The sequence below is a fragment of the Onychostoma macrolepis genome, chromosome 10 (assembly GCF_012432095.1).
Source record: "Onychostoma macrolepis isolate SWU-2019 chromosome 10, ASM1243209v1, whole genome shotgun sequence".
Lineage (NCBI taxonomy): Eukaryota > Metazoa > Chordata > Actinopteri > Cypriniformes > Cyprinidae > Onychostoma > Onychostoma macrolepis.
The window spans coordinates 3,611,076-3,635,372 of NC_081164.1; the positions used below are offsets into that span (position 1 = coordinate 3,611,076).

General features: G+C 35.8%; 1 protein-coding gene across 4 annotated transcripts in view; it reads left to right on the top strand.

Annotated features, from left to right (window-relative positions):
- Positions 1-24,297, top strand: part of LOC131548338 (ephrin type-A receptor 5) — an 88,032-nt gene that overhangs the window by 52,609 nt on the left and 11,126 nt on the right. For 2 of the 4 annotated variants that reach the window (XM_058789580.1, XM_058789582.1), the window contains exons 6-14: positions 1,276-1,400; positions 3,513-3,672; positions 4,716-4,818; positions 14,828-14,895; positions 15,878-16,003; positions 17,693-17,878; positions 18,193-18,254; positions 19,328-19,537; positions 24,042-24,191. In XM_058789580.1, the coding sequence (XP_058645563.1) occupies positions 1,276-1,400; positions 3,513-3,672; positions 4,716-4,818; positions 14,828-14,895; positions 15,878-16,003; positions 17,693-17,878; positions 18,193-18,254; positions 19,328-19,537; positions 24,042-24,191 (1,190 nt within the window). Of the gene's footprint in view, positions 1-1,275; positions 1,401-3,512; positions 3,673-4,712; positions 4,819-14,827; positions 14,896-15,877; positions 16,004-17,692; positions 17,879-18,192; positions 18,255-18,693; positions 18,813-19,327; positions 19,538-24,041; positions 24,192-24,297 lie in introns of those variants that run through there. The other 2 variants (XM_058789579.1, XM_058789581.1) reach the window with 2 other exon arrangements.

Sequence of the window (24,297 nt, forward strand, 5' to 3'; positions counted from 1 at the left end):
TTGAATGATGTTGATTCACAAAACCAGTTTGAATGGTTCATATATGCAATTTGGACTGATCTGGTTCTTGAGTGAGTCATCGATCCAGTAAATTTGCTCCTTAAAATGTTCTTTAAAGCTGTTTTTGGCATCCAGTGACTTGGTAGTGCATGTATTGTATGGAATATGTATATATTATATATAGTTATGATGGTAATGCATTGCTTTTGTGTCCTTTTTTCCAAGTTTACATAATTTTAGCAGTCAGATTTTGTTTATTTTCTTTTTCTTTCTTTCTTTCTTTTTTTTTTTTACACCCTACTATTATATAAATGCTTATGTAAATTTAATAAAACATAAATAAAAAATAAATAAAATAGTAAAATAAAATACATTTAACTAGTAATGGTGTTTCATAATAATATTTTATTATTTTTAAGTAGTTTTTATATTTAAATATATAGTTGTATTCAAAATTATTGTACTTTTTAAATATTTTGATTTATTGTTTTATTATAAATTAGATGTGTTTGTGTGTTTGTTTGTTTTTTTTTTTTGTTACAACATTTCATTGCACACACATATATGTATTAAATATAGACAATTCAGATTACACATTATAGAGATTTTAACTTACCCAGTGAAATCTGTGTAATGCTTTATTTAGCAATATAAACACATTATTTCAAAACCACTCTTGCCACGTGGAGTTTAAACTCCACTATAATATAACGTTGTGAATATTTAACAAAGTTATTCTAAGTAGTATAATTCATACTCTTTTATGGACAAATGATATAAACTATAAAACAATTTCATACTTGTTGAGAGTGATGTCATGTCTGGGACTTTATGGGAAGGAAGGAGGTAAATCAGGACAGATTTCACCATGCATTTTTCATCTGCGATAATTAGGTTGTACAAACATTAAAGCATGTCATTGCCCGAATCCACGTTCAAAGCGTTTTCTCAAAGCGATCGAATAGTTAAGATGAAAGACATTCTCTCTGATTGTCTCTGCCACTGAAGTGTGGAATATTTCATATTTCTGAATTGCTTTTTCTCTGAACTTTATGAAACTCATTCAAGTAATTAGCACAATATGATATCTTCATTTAATTAGGAATTGCTGAGGGGTTGGACTTATCAAATATAAGTCTCAAGTATATAGACTTGGAAACCTTCAAATGACAATTACAGCTCATTGCATCAGCTTCACTGCATCACGCAAGAAAATACATTTTCTGCTTGATTTGAGGTGAAAAGTAAGGTGAGATGTAACTGTTTTGTTCCCAGCTCCGTCTCCTATAACCGTGGTGAAGAAAGGCAAGACGGCGAAGAATAGTATCGCAGTGTCCTGGCAAGAACCCGACAGACCCAACGGCATCATCCTGGAGTATGAGATCAAGTATTTTGAGAAGGTATATACTGCATGCTGTAAACATTCACAGGTTACATTTCACCCCAAAATCAAAAGAAACAAAGAAAATTATATAAGATACGCTACAGGTCAAATGTCACTTCTGCTCACCAGGACTGCATTTATTTGATTTTTTATTTTTTATTTTTTTTAATACAGTAAAACAAAAAAAACAGTAAAGTTGTGAATATTAAAGTAACTGTTTTTTATATATGTTAAAATGTCATTTATTCCTGTGATCAAAGCGAATTTTCAGCATCATGACTCTTTAGTGTCACATGATCCTTCAGAAATCATTCTAATATGCTAAAAATGCTGAAACATTTCTGATTAAATCAATGTTGAAAACAGTTGTACTTTTGAGGAAACCATGATACATTGCCATTCAAAGGTTTTGGTGAGATTTATTGAAAGATGCATTTTCACTGAATAAAAGTGACAGTAAATGCATTTATGTGGTGCAAAATACTTTTATTTTTAAATAAATACTAATATTTAGAATGTTCTATTCCTCAAATAATCCTGAAAAAGAATGACATTAAATACTCTGTGTAAATTTCAGTAAAACGTTTATAAGGAAAAAAAAAAAAAAACATGAATTTCAGAATGTTTAAGATTTTTGGTAACACTTTACAATCAGGTTCCATTTAATGCATTAACAGTCACACTTTGTTTTAAGGTCCAATTCTCGCTATTAACAAACCAATTACTATGACTTTTGCTTCAATAAACTCCTAATTAGCTGCTTATTAATAGTCAGTAAGATAGTTGTTAAGCAACTAGTTAATAGTGTCAGTAAGGAACTAGTTAATAGTGAAAATTGGTCGCTATATTAAAGTGTTACCATATTATCAAACATTAACTAACAATGAGCAATGGATTGTTAGAGTATTTATTTATGTTTGTTAACATTAATTAATACAAATACTATTCCTTGTTAGTCTATATTAACTCAGGTCCATTAATAGATGTGACTTTTGATTTTGATATTAGTAAATGTTGGAATGAATATTAACTAAGATTAATAAATTATTTTTGTTAGTTTTTGTTAGCTAATGAAGTTATCAAATGTTAATCAAATAAATCTGTATCTAATGAATTGTTTTTATTTTATTTTATTTATGTGCTAGAGTAGTATCTAAGATTTGCATACAGAAGTATCTAATTTTTGAAGAAAATCATTATTGAATTTAGATATTTTAAATGAACAGAGCATGTACAGAGCTAAAAAAACAAACTAAAAACATTTGTTTTAATGTTTATTTCTTCTTGTTCTCACAGCGCATCTATCACAGTTTCCTTGAAAGGGAAACTCATACATATGCATATGAAATAAGGTCAGCCATAAAAATAACCATGTGCACACTTTATAATCGCTTAAGTTTCACAGCATTTATTTAGTGAATCATGAAAGTAGTTTTTTAACACCAAACAAGGATTAGTGCTGATGCATGTTGTTAGAAAATCTGTCCTTTGCTGTCCTTTTACAAGCTTGAAATCTCTAGTCCACAGTCACCGTCAATGCATGGAAAACAGCGACCAGTATACTGTTCAAAATTCCTCCAGATGACAGAAATTCATGCATCTGTGCAACATAATGGGGTTGAGTAGATGATGACAGGATTCATCCTCTAATGAAGTGACGTTACCAGCAGCAGGGCTGTCGTTTGGGCGTCTCAGTCCACCACCCCGCTGGCGACAATCCTCACAAAGCCCGAAACTAAATCCCCTCTCCGACCGAGTCTCTGATTGCTCCTCACCTCGCAGGATTTGCCGGTTGCTTTGTTGAGCCATTTAAAGACAGAATACGTCTGTAAACGAGCCTCGGTTCCTCATGACCTCAGTGTTTTGGAGCGTTCTGTGAAACACTGATACGATGCACTTAGAAAACGAAAAAGCTATGAAGACCCGCGGCCACTCATATGAAAGCTAATGGACAGAGCACTTAACACAGGGCTTTAAAACAAAGCCAATGAAGACCGTGAAACCGATCCTCACTACTGGCCACAGCACACACACTTTGCCATTCTCTCATGGGACGGGAGGCCTTTATCCCTCGTTCTCTCCCTCTCTGACCGTTTTTGTCTTCCCTTGTCTTTTGGTGGCTCTGTAGGATCAGGAAACAAGCTACACCATCATCAAGTCAAAGGAGACGGATGTTTTGGTGGATGGCCTTAAACCTTCCTCAGCGTACATCTTTCAAATCAGAGCACGCACCTCCGCAGGCTACGGAGGCTTCAGCCGCCGCTTTGAGTTTGAAACGAGCCCTTACTGTAAGTGAAACATGATGATTTATTTTATTTATTTATTTTTTGTCAATTGATGAGCCACAGTCAGAAAAAGGTTGTAAAATCATTGTAAAATAACTCAAAATAACTTTAGGGTTTCAGATTGTTGGGGTTTTCTCAACTATTGTCTTAAAAATGGCCTTAAGTAACACTAATTTGTTTTAGATATTTTGAATTACTTTGTTTGGTAAATGCTAAATAAATGCTACATTTGGCTGGTAAACTGCCCAATACAGATGTCTTGTTTTACAAATGTTCAATTAGTAACACAATAAATGGATCTCTGATCTTTGATATATAGATGACATGCCAGTTATACCAATTAATGCAAAAAAAAAAAAATAACACACAATTGATTCCAGTGGGTTCACATACTTTTTCTTCTCACTATATATTAGTTAATTGGACATTTATGTATAGGTTATAGGATATAATAGGATTATTTGTGAATTGACGATGCTATTTTTGTTTCTGAAGGTGCAATTGGGAGGTTTTGGATAATCTTCAGCGCTTGAGACATAAACTTTGAGAACGCCGATGCATAGCAAAAAAAAAAAAATAATAATAATGAAAGTCAGCAAACATTGAAACAGTAATCCAATAACAGTAACAGCATAATTTATTCATATATTGCAATGCATGCTGGGAACTCACAAACCCATTTCAGCAACATTGTTCAATTTAAAATTATTTGTTCAGACAACTGTGTTTGATTAGTTGGGACATCATGGAGAATTCTGCATCTATAGCATGGATTTTTATATAGTTTTATGTAATTCTTAGCATTTGTGACTCAAAAGATCCCATAAACTGGAAAATTTGTAAAACATTTTTATAGTGTGCACATCTACGACCGCACATTAACTAAATTTTGCATTAGCATGCCACGCAGTGTTGGGTGTGTTTAATAATGGATGTCACACTTGACACTTACAGTAATTCCTTATGAATTTAGCAATAAACAAGGTAGTGATTGTGATGAACTCTCAAACCGTGCTCTTGTGTTTCTCTGGTGTCTGTTCCAGCAGTAGCGGCCTCCAGTGATCAGGGTCAGGTGCCCATCATCGCTGTCGCTGTTACTGTGGCCATCATCCTCATCGCATTGGTCACAGGTTTCCTGATGAGTGGCAGGTAAGAACACATCATAACACAATCCAAGTGGCTTTTATTTAAAAAAAATTCATTCCAGAACAATCCATAATGAACTATTTCACAATTGTTCGCTATAAATGATGTGAATTGGTATGTTTCAAATCATAACAAGTAGGGCTGCAACAACTAGTCAAACTAATAATGAAAATAATCAGCACTGATTATCAGTTAATCAGGTTGTGCACAGAAAACCCATCAGTCTATCATGTGACTTTACAGTAGTGAATAAGCATTTCTAATCTCATCTTGAAAACAGCAGAGCTCTCAGAGTGGGCTGCTACAGGAAAAGTGCACGACCCAAGCTGTCATAAACATGATGAGACATGCTTTATATCAAGCGCTTCAAACAAACGCATAAGTATTTCACACAGCTTGCCCGTCATTTGCTTTGAAAAGATAAGTGTGACGTTTGATGCATGTGAGACTTGATTTCCTCAGAAAATAACATATGTCTTACAGTTCGATCCTTATCTGCAAATGTTAGAAAGTCAAGTGCATATTTCAGTTTTGCATAAAGGCCTGTACTTGGAGGCCTTTATGCGTGGAGACAGGGAAACATAGGGCTTATAAACAGAACGAAATCAAACGAGGAGAACTGAAACAGGTGGGGAACAATCACACACGTCTGGAAACTAATGAACTCATAAAGACAGGAACAGGAAGACCAAGTATGGGCACGAGAGGAGGGGAAACACAAGACAGGACTGACACATAGCTTTTGAAATTTTGCTGATTATAAACTAATAACTGTGGTATTTGCCTAAAACTAACCACATCATATACAGAGAAATTTCTGCTAAAGTTCACAAAATGAGAAACGTGGGAGAGAATAATGGAATTGCATAATTATCTGTATCTGTACATTGCATAATTATTACATATCTGTAATTATAGCTGTTAAAATGCAATATATAAGTGTTTATACCAACCTAGTCTCATGGCATAAATGTACCTGGGGGCACTTTTTAGCGAGACCATTTTTACATACCTTACTGCACTTTTCGCCACAGTTTCAAAGAGAAATGTCCACTGAGTGGCGCTAAAACGCAGGTTCAATACGTAAACCCTGGCATGTTTTTATTACGTTGATCTAGGTACGTATTGCTGTGTTTTTATTACGTTGCTTCAGGTACGTGTTGTGGTGGTTCAGAATTCAAATATCTGGGGACCGTCGCTAAAAATTAATGCTCTATCATGTTGGAAATATGCCCTACACCAAACCCAACCCTAAACCTACCCGATAGTGTTGACAAATGCAAAACTGATATAAAAACGCATTTGTTGATGCAACCATGCTATTTTAACTTCCTTGAACTGTTTTGTCGAACCGTAGTTACAGGATTCGAACCGGAGCTCCTCACCTCTCAAGTATGACTCCATACTCCGTGAGCTACCGAACAAACCTACCAGCTATGAAAACCCATAGATATGAAGCTAGATATGTGTGATGCTAACGTTCAAAAGCATCACTTTTCAAATCTCCCAGCATATTAATATTGTTTTGAAGTCATAACATGATATTCTTCAAGGAATTGTGCGAAAATTACACTTTATTAATTTGAAACTCTGTAAATTTGTGTGAAAAGGAATAAAAGGCGTCTGAGTATTACTGCCTCTAGTGTTCTTAGCATCTCTCTAAAAAGCGCCCCCAGGTACGTTTATGCCAGCGGTTCTCAATTCCAGTCCTCGCGCCCCCCCCGCTCTGCACATTTTGTGTTTATCTCTTAGCGCTTCTGACATTGTTCTATTCGAACGTAAGTGCTCTGTGAAGTGAACATCACAGGATATTCCGCCATGATTCCAGATCGAAGTGAGCGTATATGTTCCATTTAAAGGTCATTAAAGTGTATGAGACGTGAATTTAAATTGTATTTATTTACGTATGCGTTTTTCTCACACTCTAGTAAGTTTTGTCTATGTATGACGCTGCGGCGCAGCGCAAATCCGTGAATGAATGTTCCGAAGATGTAAACTTCAATGGATTTCCCCTGCTCAGTGAGTAGGAAGCAATGAACACTGTGTAGGGATCATGTCAATCGGAACACAGTTCATGCACGGAGCTCACTTCTAATGAGCTGGTTATCTGAATCAGGTGTGTTAACTAAGATAAACATGCAAAATATGCAGAGCCCGGGGGCGCGAGGACTGGAATTGAGAGCCGCTGGTTTATGCCATGAGACCAGGTAGGTTTATGCAGCTTTAAGTACAGCCATGAGAATACATTTAACATATAAATCAATTTATCGGTCAGTTTTAGCTGGCATGTATTGAGCTAGTTAAAGACCTATGTATCTACATCTCTGATCACTGGCCTCAGTTCAACAGTAAGGAAAGTATGTGCCTGTTCACTTCTTAATGTAAACAGTGTTGGGAGATTTGTTTGCACGATCACAAAACACAATGGCAGAGCAAGACGTGGAGCCAGCAACAATATCCTGTTTCATACATGCTGTCCTATTTAGGATTTCAGGCACAACATTTTAAAATGAGACAGTAATGCATGCTATTGTCCTCGCTGGCTAGAGGAAACAAACTGAGACATGTTCTGTCTATCTATAATAAACAGTCTGCAATTTACTGGAATTACACTGGGAGTACAGTAGGTGCAGATATAAATGTGTGTTCATCTTTGTTTGTGATTATGAAATGCTAATTTTATTCAAAATAAATGAAATATTGAGTTTAAAATTAAAAGAGAGATTGTCTGAAAAAATCATTTCCTGCGTACAAGGAATATATACATAAACTTAAGCTGTAAATGTTTGATTTAATGGAAAAACATCTCTATTCTACCTCTGAAGAACTTTTTTTATTATTATGTATTTGTTTCAAATAAATATACAGTGGGTACGGAAAGTATTCAGACCCCCTTAAATTTTTCACTCTTTGTTATATTGCAGCCATTTGCTAAAATCATTTAAGTTCATTTTTTTCCTCATTATTGTACACACAGCACCCCATATTGACAGAAAAACACAGAATTGTTGACAAAAAAGAAAAACTGAAATATCACACGGTCCTAAGTATTCAGACCCTTTGCTGTGACACTCATATATTTAACTCAGGTGCTGTCCATTTCTCCTGATCATCCTTGAGATGGTTCTACACCTTCATTTGAGTCCAGCTGTGTTTGATTATACTGATTGGACTTGATTAGGAAAGCCACACACCTGTCTATATAAGACCTTACAGCTCACAGTGCATGTCAGAGCAAATGAGAATCATGAGGTCAAAGGAACTGCCTGAAGAGCTCAGAGACAGAATTGTGGCAAGTCACAGATCTGGCCAAGGTTACAAAAATTTTCTGCTGCACTTAAAGTTCCTTAGAGCACAGTGGCCTCCATAATCTTTAAATGGAAGACATTTGGGACGACCAGAACCCTTCCTAGAGCTGGCCGTCCGCCAAACTGAGCTATCGGGGGAGAAGAGCCTTGGTGAGAGAGGTAAAGAAGAACCCAAAGATCACTGTGGCTGAGCTCCAGAGATGCAGTCGGGAGATAGGAGAAAGTTGTAGAAAGTCAACCATCACTGCAGCCCTCCACCAGTCGGGGCTTTATGGCAGAGTGGCCCAACGGAAGCCTATCCTCAGTGCAAGACACATGAAAGCCCGCATGGAGTTTGCTAAAAAACACCTGAAGGACTCCAAGATGGTGAGAAATAAGATTCTCTGGTCTGATGAGACCAAGATAGAACTTTTTGGCCTTAATTCTAAGCGGTATGTGTGGAGAAAACCAGGCACTGCTCATCACCTGTCCAATACAGTCCCAACAGTGAAGCATGGTGGTGGCAGCATCATGCTGTGGGGGTGTTTTTCAGCTGCAGGGACAGGACGACTGGTTGCAATCGAGGGAAAGATGAATGCGGCCAAGTACAGGGATATCCTGGACGAAAACCTTCTCCAGAGTGCTCAGGTCCTCAGACTGGGCCGAAGGTTTACCTTCCAACAAGACAATGACCCTAAGCACACAGCTAAAATAACAAAGGAGTGGCTTCACAACAACTTTGTGACTGTTCTTGAATGGCCCAGCCAGAGCCCTGACTTAAACCCAATTGAGCATCTCTGGAGAGACCTAAAAATGGCTGTCCACCAACGTTTACCATCCAACCTGACAGAACTGGAGCGGATCTGCAAGGAGGAATGGCAGAGGATCCCCAAATCCAGGTGTGAAAAACTTGTTGCATCTTTCCCAAAAAGACTCATGGCTGTATTAGATCAAAAGGGTGCTTCTACTAAATACCGAGCAAAGGGTCTGAATACTTAGGACCATGTGATATTTCAGCTTTTCTTTTTTAATAAATCTGCAAAAATGTCCAAAATTCTGTGTTTTTCTGTCAATATGGGGTGCTGTGTGTACATTAATTAGGAACAAAAAAAAATGAACTTAAATGATTTTAGCAAATGGCTGCAATATAACAAAGAGTGAAAAATTTAAGGGGGTATGAATACTTTCCGTACCCACTGTATATACACACAGTGGTGTGAAAAAAGTTTTTGCCCCCTTTCTGTTTTTATTTATTTTATTTTATTTATTTTTTTTTGCATATTTGTCACACGTGAATGATTCAGATCATCAAACAAATTTTAATATTACACAAAGATAACCCGAGTAAATCCAAAATGCAGTTTTGAAATAATGATTTCATTTATTTAGGGAAAAAAGCTGTCCAAACCTGCCTGGCCCTACGTGGAAAAAGTAATTGCCCCCGAAATGATAACTGGTTGTGCCACCCTTTGCAGCAACAACTGCAATCAAGCATTGGCGATAACTGGCAATTAGTCTTTCACATCGCTGTGGAGGAATTTTGGCCCACTCTTCTTTGCAGAATTGTTTTAATTCAGCCACATTGGAGGGTTTTCAAGCAGGAATGGACTGTTTAAGGTCATGCCAAATAATCTCAATTGGATTTAAGTCTGGACTTTGACTTGGCCACTCCAAAACCTTAATTTTGTTTTTCTTGAGCCATTCAGAAGTGGACTTGCTGGTGTGTTTGGGATCATTATCCTGCTGCATATCCCAAGTGCGCTTGAACTTGAGGTAACAAACTGACGGCCGGACATTCTCCTTCAGGATTTTCTGATAGAGTGCAGAATTCATGGTTCCATCAATTATGGCAAGTCATCCAGGTTCTGAAGCTGCAAAGCAGCCTCAGACCATCACACTACCACCACCATGTTTGAATGTTGGTATGATGTTCTTTTTATGAAATGCTGTGTTGGTTTTACGCCAGATGTAACAGGATACACACCTTTCAAAAACTTTTGTCGCATCAGTCCACAAAATATTTGCCCAAAAGTCTTGGGTATAATCAAGATATTTTTTTGGCAAATGTGAGACAAGCCTTTGTGTTCTTTTTGGTTAGCAGTGGCTTTTGCCTTGGAACTCTCCCATGGATGCTGTTTTTGCCCAGTCTCTTTCTTATTGTTGAATCATGAACACTGACCTTAATTGAGACAAGTGAGGCCTGCAGTTCTTTAGATGTTGTTCTGGGTTCTTTTATGACCTCCTGGATGAGTCGTCGTTGCACTCTTGGAGTAATTTTGGTAGGCCGGCCACTCATGGGAAGGTTCACCACTGTTACAAGTTTTCTCCGTTTGTGGATAATGGCTCTGACCGTGGTTCGCTGTATTCCCAAAGCCTTAGAAATGGCTTTATAACCCTTTCCAGACTGATACATGTCAACTATTTTATTTCTCATCTGTTCTTGAATTTCTTTAGATCGTGGCATGATGTGTTGCTCTTTAAGCATGCTTCACTTTGTCAGACAGGTTATATTTAAGTGATTTCTTGATTCAACAGGTCTGGCAGTAATCAGGCCTGGGTTTGGCTAGTGAAATTTAACTCAGCTTTCTAAAATAATGTGGTTAATCACAGTTTTTTCATGATTTAACAGGAGGAGGCAATTATTTTTTTCATGCTGGGCCAGGTAGGTTTCCTTTAATAAATGAAATCATCATGTAAAAACTGCATTTTGTATTTACTTGTTTTATCTTTGTGTAATGTTAACATTTGTTTGATGATATGCAAAGAATTAAAAAAAAAAAAAAAACAGGAAGGGGGCAAAAACCTTTTCACAGCACTGTATATATACATAAGATTAATATTTTTTATATGTTTTTAGGATCTGAAGTACACTACAAGTGCACATTCAATACAGTTAAGCAAACATTTTCAAGGTTTGGAATGTCTGTCAGTGGAGAACTCTCTAATGCTAACCTCAAACAGTGTTCGCCTCTCCTCACCCTTCACCCTTGTACTGAGCCGAAGCCTTTAATTTGATGCTGTCAAGTCCTCATCGAGATTAACGATTGGCACAAGAGCAAGACCTCAAGCAGACATTAGCCGGCTGAATTCTCACAAGCCACTTGAAAAGCAGTTGAATTGTTTAAGCAAGGGTTAGGATCTCCCTCAAGGGTGCGACGTTTCAGGCAATTACTCTTAAAGTGTATATCAGTGTATCACGCGGGCCACAGCCTTGACACTTCCGTCACCTTTCATGTCACAGATGGGTTTGAAGCACGCTCTCTCCTGCAGGAAGCAATCAGAGCTGTTAATAGCCTCTTTGGCCTTACTAGGTCAAGACGTATTCATGAATGAGCTACAGGGCTCCGTCAGAAGGCCATTACAGCAGGCTGTCTGAAGAACAAGCTCCTGCTGGACAGGGATGCTAGTAAAGCTGTCAGAGAACCATCCTCACAGACATTTGAAGGTGATGCTGTGAAGATCTTGGGTTAAGTCGAGGACATTGGCTGATAATGTACACAAATTCACACTTTATTATTTTACCTACATTTATTTTACCAAAAATAACAGAATTATTATGAAATATTATTATAATTTAAAACAACAGTTTTATAATTTAGTATAATGTGAAATGTAATTTATTTCTGTAAAGCAAAGCTGAATTTTCAGCATCATTACTCCAGTCTTCAGTGTCACATGATCATTCAGAAATCATTCTAATATGATGATTTGCTGCTCAAATAAATCAATAAATCAATAACGCAATACAAAAATATTAAGTAAGTAGGTAAATAAATAAATAAATAAATAGTATCACTTTTGAAAATAGTTGATATTTCATATTTTCATATTATCATATATGTATGATGTTTTTATCCATGGTTGTTTAATGTAAATACATTTCACAAAGAACATTTTTTATTTATTTTCTTTGCATTATAAATATATTTACTGACACTTTTGATCAATTTAACATGTCCTTTGAATAAAAGTATTAGTTTCTTGCAAACAACAACAACAACAACAACAAAATTATAATAATAAATATTACCAGTCCATTTGAAAAATATGTAGACTATTGTAAAATAGACTAGTGTTCCTTTCATGCTTACCAAGGTGGTAAAACAGTAATATTGTGAAATATTATTACTAGGGATGCACCGATAGTATTTATTTTTTATTTTTTGGCCGATACCAATACCGATTTTAACAAACAAGTATTGGCCGATTCCGATACCGATATTGGCCAACTGCATAAAGCAGAGCTTAAAAAAAAAAAAAAAAGATCGGTTCACTCCAAGCAGAATTGGTATTTGACTGTTCCTGCATTCCTCTTTATTATTATCGTTCCGAAACCGGTTTGAGTAGAAAAATAATGTTATTAAAAAAATAAATAATGTTATTTTATAAACTTTTTCTTTGCCTATAATAATAATAATAATAATAAAGTACAGTGTTTTCTTTATTCAAAAAGAAAATAAAAAAACACGAAAAAATCTTGGTCTTGATCTGGTAGCCGATCTTGCGCTTAGTCATAATCAATACAGCATCATCTTTTCTAGATTTTGACCAAATTTATTAAACAAGAGAACAAACTTTCAACGATTTAAAGATATTAAAGTAAGATTTCAAGATATTTAAAAATATTTGCACCATGGATAAAAAAAAAAAACTCTACTCCTATAAGTCTGCCTAAATTAGTAGGCTGTACGTCGCATTTTATTATTATATTCAGAAATAATGTAGGCTAAAATACCGTAAATAAAGCCAAATATTTACAAACATTACAAACACAATTAGGCTATTTTAGTTCCCTTCTATCAACAACAAATCCTCTAAAGTTGTAAGCCAAACTAATTAATTTAAAAGAGAAACTGAAGCCTACCTCTCTCATTCTGCACAAATCCAAATGTTTCCATATTTACAACGTATCTGGATGCTAAAATATTATTTAGCCTATTCATATGTAAACAATAGGCTTTGTTCTTCCCTCGCATTTTCGATGTAAAACATCATCCTTCACATAACAACACAGTGGTCACGCTGAACGGCACAGACTGTACTACAGACTATTTAAATTGAGCAGTGTAACTTTTTATGTTTCTTTAACTGTATTTTATTTTGATAATGAACAAGCTGCAATGTCAAGTTAGCAAAAATTGGCCGATAAATATCGGCGGCCCGATACATCAGTGCATCCCTAATTATTACAATTTAAAATAGCTGTTTTCTATTTGAATATATTTAAAATGTAATTTATCCCTGTGATGCAAAGCTGAATTTTCAACAGCATTTTTACTGTGTATTTTTATTAAATACATGCAGTCTTATAAACATATAAAACTTATACTACTCAGAAGAGTAGCTTTTCTTCCAGTTAGGATTTTGGTTTCGTAGCTTAATATGTCAGACTGAGTGACAGCACAGAGGTCCAATCAAATTCATCAGAAGAAAGTGGAGCACAGGAAGAGGCAGGGCTTCAGGGTTGACATGCTGGTCAGACTCATCAGTTCTGCATGTGTATATCCCCTGAGGCTGCAGCCATACAGCCAAATCCCACGGGGCACACACACACATACATATAAGAACAATTGGCTACAATATACCCCTAAACAGAGCAGGGTTGGCCTGAAAGGGAAATTACTTGTTTGAAATGACATTCATAGTAAGCATCCGGTAAATGCTATTTTATAGACTGTGGGAGAACTCGTGAAATACTAGTATACTGCATTATATATACTGAAAGCTGCCAAGGAAACAGTAGGCAATATGCATATGCACTATATTTGCCAAGTACACAATCACATTTATTGTTGCATATTGAATACAGTTTTCCTGGCAGCATGCGCAGTACACATGCGTTTGTGCATTACATGCAGAAAATTCCCATACTGCAAAAATAGTGTGATAGTATGCAATTCAAACTCTAGAATAATATTCAAAACTATTATTATTAATTATATTATTAATAATAATTCACAGAAAAAAAGTGTAATTTTAGTATCAGTTTTATCAGTTTTTATCTTTATATTTTCTATTTTAGTTAGTTTATTATATAATTATATGTAAGTTTATTTATGTATTTATTTGTTTATTTATTAATTTATCCATTTATTTTCTGCTTTAAATCTGGTTTAAAATTGTAATCAAATGAATTACATTGCATTCTAATGAATTTAATTTAATTACAGTTAATAACATTTATCATATAACTTCATGACAATAATTTTAAATCAGTAATAAAATATAAATTATAGATATTTTTAATAATAATTAATATTTATGCACTAATAATTGTGTTTTCACTCATCTTGTTTGCAAAATACAAGATAATATACAGTGATCATGACTACAGGTAGTCAAATAATTTTACCCTGATGTCTGTATCTCAGATCTGAAGCAGATATCACCTTATTTCTGCAGTTCATTGTGTGTGAATGTTCACTTGCTCTTTTCACACATACAAACACTCTACTGGCAGATAAAGCTGCGATGCACTGGGTTCGCTTAAGACTGCTGTCATACTGCATGTGTGCGTGTTTGGATAGTCCTCTCTGGAGGATTCTTGTGCTGAAAGCAGATAAAACCATTACCATCCCGTATTCTGTCTGTTTACTAGCCCTCCTCTCTCTATCAGGCTGTTCAATTAAGGAAATGAGTGCAGGGCTGTTTTTTTTAGAGAAATGGCTTTTAGAGAAAGGCAAACCGTGCTGTATAAAGAGTAACGCAGCTCTTCTTTTACACAGACGTTGTGGCTACAGTAAAGCCAAGCAAGATCCGGACGAGGAGAAGATGCACTTCCACAACGGACACAGTAAGTCTAACTGAAACAGACAGACAGACACGTCTGGGTTCAGCCAGAGTTCAGTGGGCTAGTCTCATCCTATCATAAGCTTAAATGACGTCAGGATGGTTGGGCATGAATGAGTTTTACTTTAACAGCACTTTTACACCCCTTATATCATCATCATCAATGTATTTATTAAATTTATTAATTTATTTATTTAATTTAATTATATTATACATATATAATACATAAATATCACCATACAAACAGAAAATATAAAGAGAATATAAATAATTTCCCTGCCAAGTATTGCTAAGTATTAATACATTTTATTTTATTTTATTTATTGTTTTAATTTAATTTAATTTAATTTAATTTAATTTAATTTTATTTTATTTTATTTTATTTTATTTTATTTTATTTTATTTTATTTTATTTTATTTTATTTTATTTACAATCAGTGAATAATAATAATAATAATAATAACTGATGTTTTTATTAATTCAATTACATTTTTAAATGAACTTTTGATTTTTAGTAATATTTTGTTAAACTATTATTATTATTATTATTATTATTATCATTATTATTGTTATTATTATTATTATTATTATTATAATAATTCACTAATTAGTGATAGAAAGACTGGCGAAAAAATCCCATAGACTTGAAAGTCTTTGTTTAGCAACATTGCAGTTACTGGGACACCTATCTGTAACCCGAAAACCTCAATGGCCCATTAGGCTACAACCACACTAACCACGTACCCAGTAATACAGTAACACACAGACGTGTGGCATATTTTGGTGGATTCTTATTATGTAGTCCTAAAGCAATCCATCAACATGTTGTGCTTGGCGCAACAGGGAAGAACAAACAGGGTCTCTAGAGATGAAAGCTCAAGCAGCATCTCCTGCGCGCATCCTCTCGCGTTTCATCACATAACCCAAACCCAGAGCTGCGAAGCGCCAGGATTCAACATCTCCTCCTCTCTCTCTCTTCATCACAGTCAAATTCCCAGCGGTCCGCACGTATATTGATCCTCACACCTACGAAGATCCCAACCAGGCCGTCCACGAGTTTGCCAAGGAGATTGATGTGTCCTGTATCACCATCGAGCGGGTTATTGGAGCCGGTGAGTGAGTTATGAGCAACTAAAACAAACAGGCCTTAGGAATAGAAGTACAATTAGCTTACACGAGGAACATTCACCGCTGAGAAAGAGAATGTGAGATGGTTTGGTTTTCAGATCTCATCTTTAGGACTGACTGTGCAGCGTTTGTATGAGATGAAATCTGTTTAGATACTGTGGATAATTATGTTGGCTTGAGAAACTGCCTAGGAACACCCTAGCAACCACAACTTAAAGGGATAGTTCACCCAAAAATGAAAATTTGCTGTTAATTTATTTACCCTCAGGCCATCCAAGATAGGTGACTTTTGTTCCTCGGTAGAACAGTAAATAAGATTTTTAGCTGAAATCGTGGTCCTTGGTGATTCATAAAATGCAAGTCAGTGGCTAAAGTCACATTGAGAAAAAAGAATCATATCAAGGTACACAAAATTAATACCCGTGACTTCTGACAATATATCGAGATCTTATGAAGTGAATAAATCGGTCTGTGCAAGAAACTGAACATTGTTTTCAACATTATTACCTGTAATTCAGAGCCTCAGGCAAACGGTCCAGACGGAAGTTCGGTTCACAAATGAATCATTCTTTTGAAACGATTCTTTTTGGTGAACTAGTTGAACCAGTTTGCCGAATCAGACTGAACCATCTGAAACAGTTCAATGCTCGAAGGCAGCACAGATCTACAAGTTGCTCAATCAAATCTCGCTTCCGGATGCCTGACAATCAAGTTAAACAGAACGAACCGAATAACTGATGAGCCGCTGGAATGTGCATGGGTGAACCGAACACTTTTTATGATTTCTTACAGTTTATGTAAAAAGTTGAGCTGATGAAGACTAGTTTATTCACTTTTTATGCTTTAGACTTGTAAAACGTATGCATTTTACATCATACATCATTTATTAGGTGCTTTAATAATACAATTGTGTCATTGTGAGATTGCATAAACAAACTAGTCAATTAGTTAATTGAAACAAGCTATCTGAAAGAACCAGTTCACAGAAAAGAATCAGAGTCTGGATTAGGGGTAATAATGTTGTAAATAATGTTCAGTTTCTTGCACAGACCAATTATTTCACTTCATAAGATTTCAGTATATCGTCAGGAGCTAAGGGTATTAATTTTGTGATCCTTGATAGCTTTTTTGATTCTCAAAGTGCTGGTAGCCGCTGACTTGCATTTCATGAATGACCAAAGACCACAGTTTCAGCTAAAAATCTTATTTACTTTCTAATGCATGGACGGCCTGAGGGGGAGTAAATTAAGAGCAAATTAAAATTTTTGGGTGAACTATCCCTTTCAAGTTTTAACTATTTCAAACTTCAAACCTCCTAACTTATAGCTATTAATTCTACTTCAGACTTTCAAGTCAGGCTTTCTCAAGCCAACATAAAATTTGTCTCGACCAACTCTTTAGTCTAGTTCATTATTCTCTTTCTTCTTTTCCAATAAAAAAAATATAGTAACATTCTGAAAATAAGAGGTTTGGGCTAAACATTCAGAAAGTGTCGCATTATAAATACAGGCGTTCACTGCCAGACTTTATTCATTCAGAAGGAAGCGAGTTCATCCCTCGGTAGCTTTGCACTTTGTGGCTTCGCGAGGGAAATCTGCCTGTGCACAATGAGGCGTTTCATTGTCTGGCTCTTTGCTGCCGCGGTTCACTGATGGCTCTGCTCGCGGTTGCAGGTGAGTTCGGTGAGGTGTGCAGTGGTTTGCTGCGGCTGCCAGGGAAGAGAGAGATCCCAGTGGCCATTAAAACTCTGAAAGCCGGTTACACCGAGAAGCAGAGGAGGGACTTCCTGGGCGAGGCCAGCATCATGGGCCAGTTCGAGCATCCCAACATCATCCACCTCAAGGGGGTCGTCACCAAGAGTGAGTGCCGGGATGCCTTTGATTATGATTGCATTTGAAAATGATTGTTTCAGTGTTAACCTGCAATTGTTATATTAAAGAGCTGCTTATACCAGATTTTACCCTTCAGTTTAGTTTTGTTGGTGTAACCTAATATGTTTAGATTGACTCAGTAATGTTAAATAATGTTTTTGGACTGAAATACAAGCAGTTAATTAGATGTTACCACACGACACAAATTTTGTATTTTACTAGTTTAATGTAGACAATGTCACATAATAGTAACCTAACAATGACCTTGAAGCTGAAATCTGTGTGTGATTTATTTCTGTAAGGTAAACCAGTGATGATAATAACAGAATATATGGAGAATGGATCCCTGGACACCTTTTTGAAGGTACATTTTCTGCTTTTTGGAAGTACAGTCAATAGCCATTCTGTGAATTTCATGGGAATGTCATGAATAATTAAAGTTAAGTGTAGTCACACTGGTTGTACTTTATTTTACAGTACATAACTGTACATACCTAAGAAAGGACTGGATAATATAAAGTAACAACATGGGTTAGGATTAGGTTTAGGGGTAGGTTCCATGTTAGTACCTAGTTATTACCCAGTTATTGTAATGGAGTAGTGTTATTAAAGTGTAACTAGTGTTTTGTGAATGAGAAAATCCATACACATTATTTATTTATTTATTTTTGTGCATCAAATAAAATGTAAATTTAAGTGTAATTGGTGTAGTGCTCTGTGAATGAGAAAATTAATACATGTTTAATTATATTTTACATGTTCCATTTTATTTTCAATTTTTTTTTTTTTTCATTAAAATGTAGGTTTATAATTGTTTGTATGTGTGTGTATATATATATATATATATATATGTAAGGGATAATCAACGGCTATCTGTGCATTAAACAATTTGAATGCACGACGTGGAGACGATGAACCACCCGACGCGCAGCGAATCGTTTAATGCACAGCTAGCCATTGATTATCCCGTTTATGCCATGGTCATTTGCCAGCATTCAAATATTAAAGATGTTAATAATATTTGCGCTGCATTATTTGACCGGAACGATAAAAATGACGGTTATATTCGTCTATATTACTATTCAACTGTAACTGTATGTTACTATGGTTACCAATGTTTATAGGAAGCGCATTAATATAGAACGTGATTAAACTGACCTGGAACTACCTGTGCAGTTAAACTAATTTAATCAACACCTGCCAGCCAATCAGAATCGAGTATTCAGACAGACCATGGCATAAATATATATATATATATATATATATATATATATATATATATACATACGTGTACACACGTCATCAAATGCAGACACAAAGGTAATCTTCTCATGTAATGACTCAGTTTGTACAGTTATTCATTCTTTCTGAAGTATAAGCATTCAATTGTATTATGCTTATATTCATGTATAATATATGTCTTTGCTGCTCCAACAGAAGAATGACGGTCAGTTCACTGTCATCCAGTTGGTCGGCATGCTGCGTGGCATTGCTTCTGGCATGCGCTACCTCTCTGAGATGGGCTATGTGCACCGTGACCTGGCTGCCCGCAACATCCTGGTCAACAGCAACCTGGTGTGTAAGGTGTCCGACTTCGGCTTGTCGAGAGTGCTGGAGGACGACCCAGAGGCGGCCTACACAACCCGCGTACGTGCTACAGAGGATAAACACTGAGTCACGCTAACAGCTAACCTACTACACCTCACATCTATTAGCTACCTCGCAGCAGGGCTTTGTTTTAAGCCTGTATTCAAACCCAGTGCCACTAGCACCCTACTTTTCAATACTGTTGTCTTCCTGCTCTCTGATATTACAGTAACATATTAAGCTGGACACTTCTGTCGCAGAGTGCATTACAGGCTTTTTACACACTGTAAAATCATCTGCTGCATCCTCCACAACCTAGAACTATGAATGAACCCTGAACTATGGCTGCTTATTTCCTCCATAGAATTGTCAGAATTAAGTTTATGCTTCATACATTCACAAGTTATACATTTCAAGTTATAAAGTTTACATCTCACAATTGCAACTTTTTATCTCACAACTCTTACAATTCTGACATTTTGAAATTTCATTCATTCATTCATTCTGTGGCAAAAATAATCTTTCATACTGAACTGACCTGCAAAGTCAGAATTGCATATTTTGGATGGCATTGCACTGATTTGCATAGCTATTTTACTGAAGGGTGCTAAAATAATTCAAGGGGCCAGATTCGCAAATAAAAAAAAAAGAAATTAAATAAAAAGAAGAAGATTTGAAAAAAAAATTTAAGAATGTTTTTAAGAAGTACAACTCTTGAAAAATTATTTAAAAATTCTCAAGTATTTTCTTAAGTATTTTCTGAGACAGAATTTGGTGTTATCTGATTTTATGGCAGTTCTTGTCAAAGACTTGCTGATGAACTTAATGAAAAATACCTCAAAGCCTGTGTTTTTGTGCAGCCCGCAAATTACGGTAATAATCATAAGCACGCATTATTTTCATTGTGAATTGCTTAGCAGGAGTTTAATACTCATTCTAAAATGTTCGTAGTAATGTTTACTAAGTTCAACTTTTCAAAAATTCTTTAAGAAGTTTTTTTTAAGAATTGTCTTAACATGACAAGCTGTGGTGTTTTGTATGGTGTTCTTGCCAAAGACTCAATGAACTCAGTGAAAAGGACCTCAAAGTCTATGTTTCTGCACAGCCTGCAGATTACTGCAATAATCATAAGTGTGCAACTCTTGGAAAAATAAGTAAAATAAATATATATATAAATATTCTAGATATACTTAATATATAGTAGTCACCGTTTAAAGTGGATCAAAAAAGTTCATTAAAGTTGTCCTAAGACAAGAACACATTTTGGTTTTAGGTTTTAGGACAAATGTGCTGCAAGGTTTTGATCCACTTCAAAGGTTGTCTAGTGTAATTAAGAACATTATTTTTTCTTAAAAAAAAAAGAAAAAGAAAAGAGAAACAGGCTTTGGTGTTGTCTGATTGTATGCTGTTTCTTCTTAAAGTCTTGCTGATCATCACTATTAGACTACCTGGTCTCATGGCATTTACGTACCTGGGTGCACTTTTTAGTGTGACATGAAATACGTACCAATAAGTACATATCACTGCAGTTTCACATAAATTTACAGAGTTGCGATTAATAAAGCATAATTTTCGCACAATTACTTGAAGAATATGACTTCAAAACAATATTAATATGCTGGGAGATTTGAAAACTGATGCTTTTGAACGTTAGCATCGCACACATCCAGCTTCATATCTATGGGTTTTCATAGATGACAAGTTTGTTCGGTAGCTCACGGAGGATGGAGACGGACTTCAGAAGTAAGTTGCACCGGTTCGAATCCCGTGCAACTACAGTTCGACAAAGCATTTAAAATCTGCGTAAAAGGAAGTTTAAATGGCACAGTTGCATCAGCTAATACGTTTTTATATCAGTTTTGCATTTGTTAACACTACCGAGTAGGTTTAGGGCTGGAATTGGTGTAGGGCATATTTCCAACACGATAGAGCATTAACCTTTAGCGGCAGTCCCCAGATATTTGAATTCTGAACCGCCGCAATATGTATCTGAAGCAACGTAATAAAAAAATAGCAATACATACCACACAACCTGATATTGCCGAGTGCGACGTGTTCCTGGGTCAACATCTTTGTTGACCCTGGAACAACATTGTAATTAACCAATCAGATTTCAAGAACCAGTTTATAATTGGTAATGATTGGTAAATAAATTTGGTTTATAAATGTAATGATTGGTAAATCCGTTTGTCCTTCATGTTAGAAACAGCGCGAGCGCTTGGAGCACATCTGTACGTCAGAAATATATCACTTTACTGTCCGCATCCACTGTTGATAGTATATATCTGTAGATAGATTCTATATTGTTTTTTTATTGAATCGTGCCACGCCACACCGTGCCATTCGCATCCTAGGAAGACATGGAAGCAGTGGCTTTTGCCCAGGGATGAACCCACGAGAGTAGAAGAGTTCCGGAGAACATCTGCGCTGTGTGTCGTTGCACCTTACGAGAGAATAAGACCTGCAAGCAAGGTAAAAATATATGTACGTTTGTCTGTGTGTTTGTATCAGATTTTTGCACACCAGTTTACCTAACATTAGTAACATTTACCCGTCAACGTCATGGCGGTAACAAACTTTACTAAGTGGTTTGTCGTTTCAAACCACTTTTGTCAGCTTATTGAATTAAGTTACCGAATTAAAATAATTTTTAACGAGCAATGTTTAACTTATTTTAACATTAGGTTAACTAATGTGGAATTTTGTTCAGGTTAGTCAGTAGTTAATGTTGGCCAGTAGCCTATTGAGAAAATAAAACCGTATGTTAGCTAAGTTAAACAAGTTGTATGGCTAGCTGCCTTTTCTAGTTTTAGAATTAGTTTATTATAGTTTTTAATGGAATTTAAGATTTACTGCATTTTTTTTGTATTTGTGTTTTAAAGGCAGCTGCAATGAAGCATCAAGAAAGACATGAGCAGGCCAGCCACCCTGAGACTGATAATTCATGGTAAGAGAACAACTATGGTTTTGAGAGGTTTGTGTATTCTATATGGGGTTTGCCTTTTAAAAGTGTGCCATTTCTACTACTTGTTTTTCAGAGAAGACATTTCTGTCACAAGTGGATGGTGAGCAAAGATGGTGGCCACGTTTTGGAGCACCTGGGTTTTGCTGATGGCTATGTATTCTTTGGCTGTTTGTCTTTTTTCCCCCATTATGTTTCTGTTGCCTAAAGATTCTTTGTGAGAAAAAATCCAGAGGACACAACATAATGCACTGCAAAACGTCCTAAGACAGGATAAATGGTGAAGATGCACTGTTCCAGCATTGGAAGACTGTATTTTTAAGTGTAATACATGCACAGTTTTAAATAAAGTTTACTGTGTGTTCACTGTGTGTGTGTGTTCACTACTCACTGCTGTGTGTGTGCACTTGGATGGGTTAAATGCAGAGCACCATTTCGAGTATGGGTCACCATACTTGACAATACGTCACGACTTAACTTAACTTAACTTAAAGTATTTTATATTTTGTAATTATTGTGTCTGTTTTAATTGAATGCCAGTAGTACCTATGTAGAGTAAAAATAAAATGTATATATATAAAAATAATAAAATCTAATGAAATATATATTAAAATGAATGAATTACAGTAGTATACTGATGAATCTGAATACAGTTTGATACTGTAAATCTTAATTACAGTAACTTACTGGCAACTGTAAAAACCCTTTGAAATGTCTAACAGTGAACTCAATAAATATTGCAACCTTGTGTGTAATCAGGTCGCTGTAGACAGTTCAGTGTTTATGCAATGCTTGCAGATTACCATAATAATCATAAAAAGCACACACTATTTTCATTGTGTGCTTGACAGGAATTTGGTGTTCTGTGTCACACTTTTTATATATATATATATATTTTAAATAAGTATTTTTAAATGTATTCATTTCCACTGTTTTTCTTGCTCTGTCTCTATAAAGAATGAGTTCTGTATGTAAGTGTTGCGAATAGAAGCAAGTAGAAAGTAGCAGTGAAGAAGTATTTTATTTTTAAGAATGTTTTGTGAATCCGGCCCAGATAGCATGTGCAAATAACACTGTCAGCAGCCATAAATTGTTCTTGTTAAATATATAGCCTATATTCTGACACTTAAAGGATATGTTGCTAAAATACAGCCAGAATTTATTTATTTATTTATTTTTTTGTCTCAAAACCAGTGAAATTTGGTCAGAGCAAGAAAAAATGTACTCCATGGTGAGAACTAATTATTGTTGAGCCCTGAAAATGGAGCTGCCTTTTTCTGAAAGATGATAATTAGTGGTTTAGTGGTGGCTGTCATAATTAGTATTGCATTGCGCTCTTTGTCATCTGTTTCTTGTTTTGGTGTGTCAAAGTAACACTGAGGGAAGCGTTTTATGGCTGTGTGAACTGACGGAGAGCGCTAACACCGGGACAGTCAATTAGCGATTAGCATGCAGTAGCCGTCCACAGACCTAATGCTTCCTGTCACATTTCACAGCCTGACACCATTCTTTCCCAGTGATAATCACCCGTTAAGATGCTTTGACAAGACATGTTTCTGATGTGAGACGATGTGAGATTTCAGCAAGCTGTTTGTCTTGCAGGGAGGAAAGATTCCCATCAGGTGGACGGCTCCAGAGGCCATCGCCTACAGGAAGTTCACCTCAGCCAGTGACGTGTGGAGCTACGGCATTGTGATGTGGGAAGTGATGTCGTACGGCGAGAGACCATACTGGGAGATGAGCAATCAAGACGTAAGTCGAAATGAGCCCAAAATTATATTAAATTGCAATTCATATGTGGTCTTATTGGGACTACATAGTGTCTTCATAAGTGGAAATTGTGTTCAATTTTAGACAC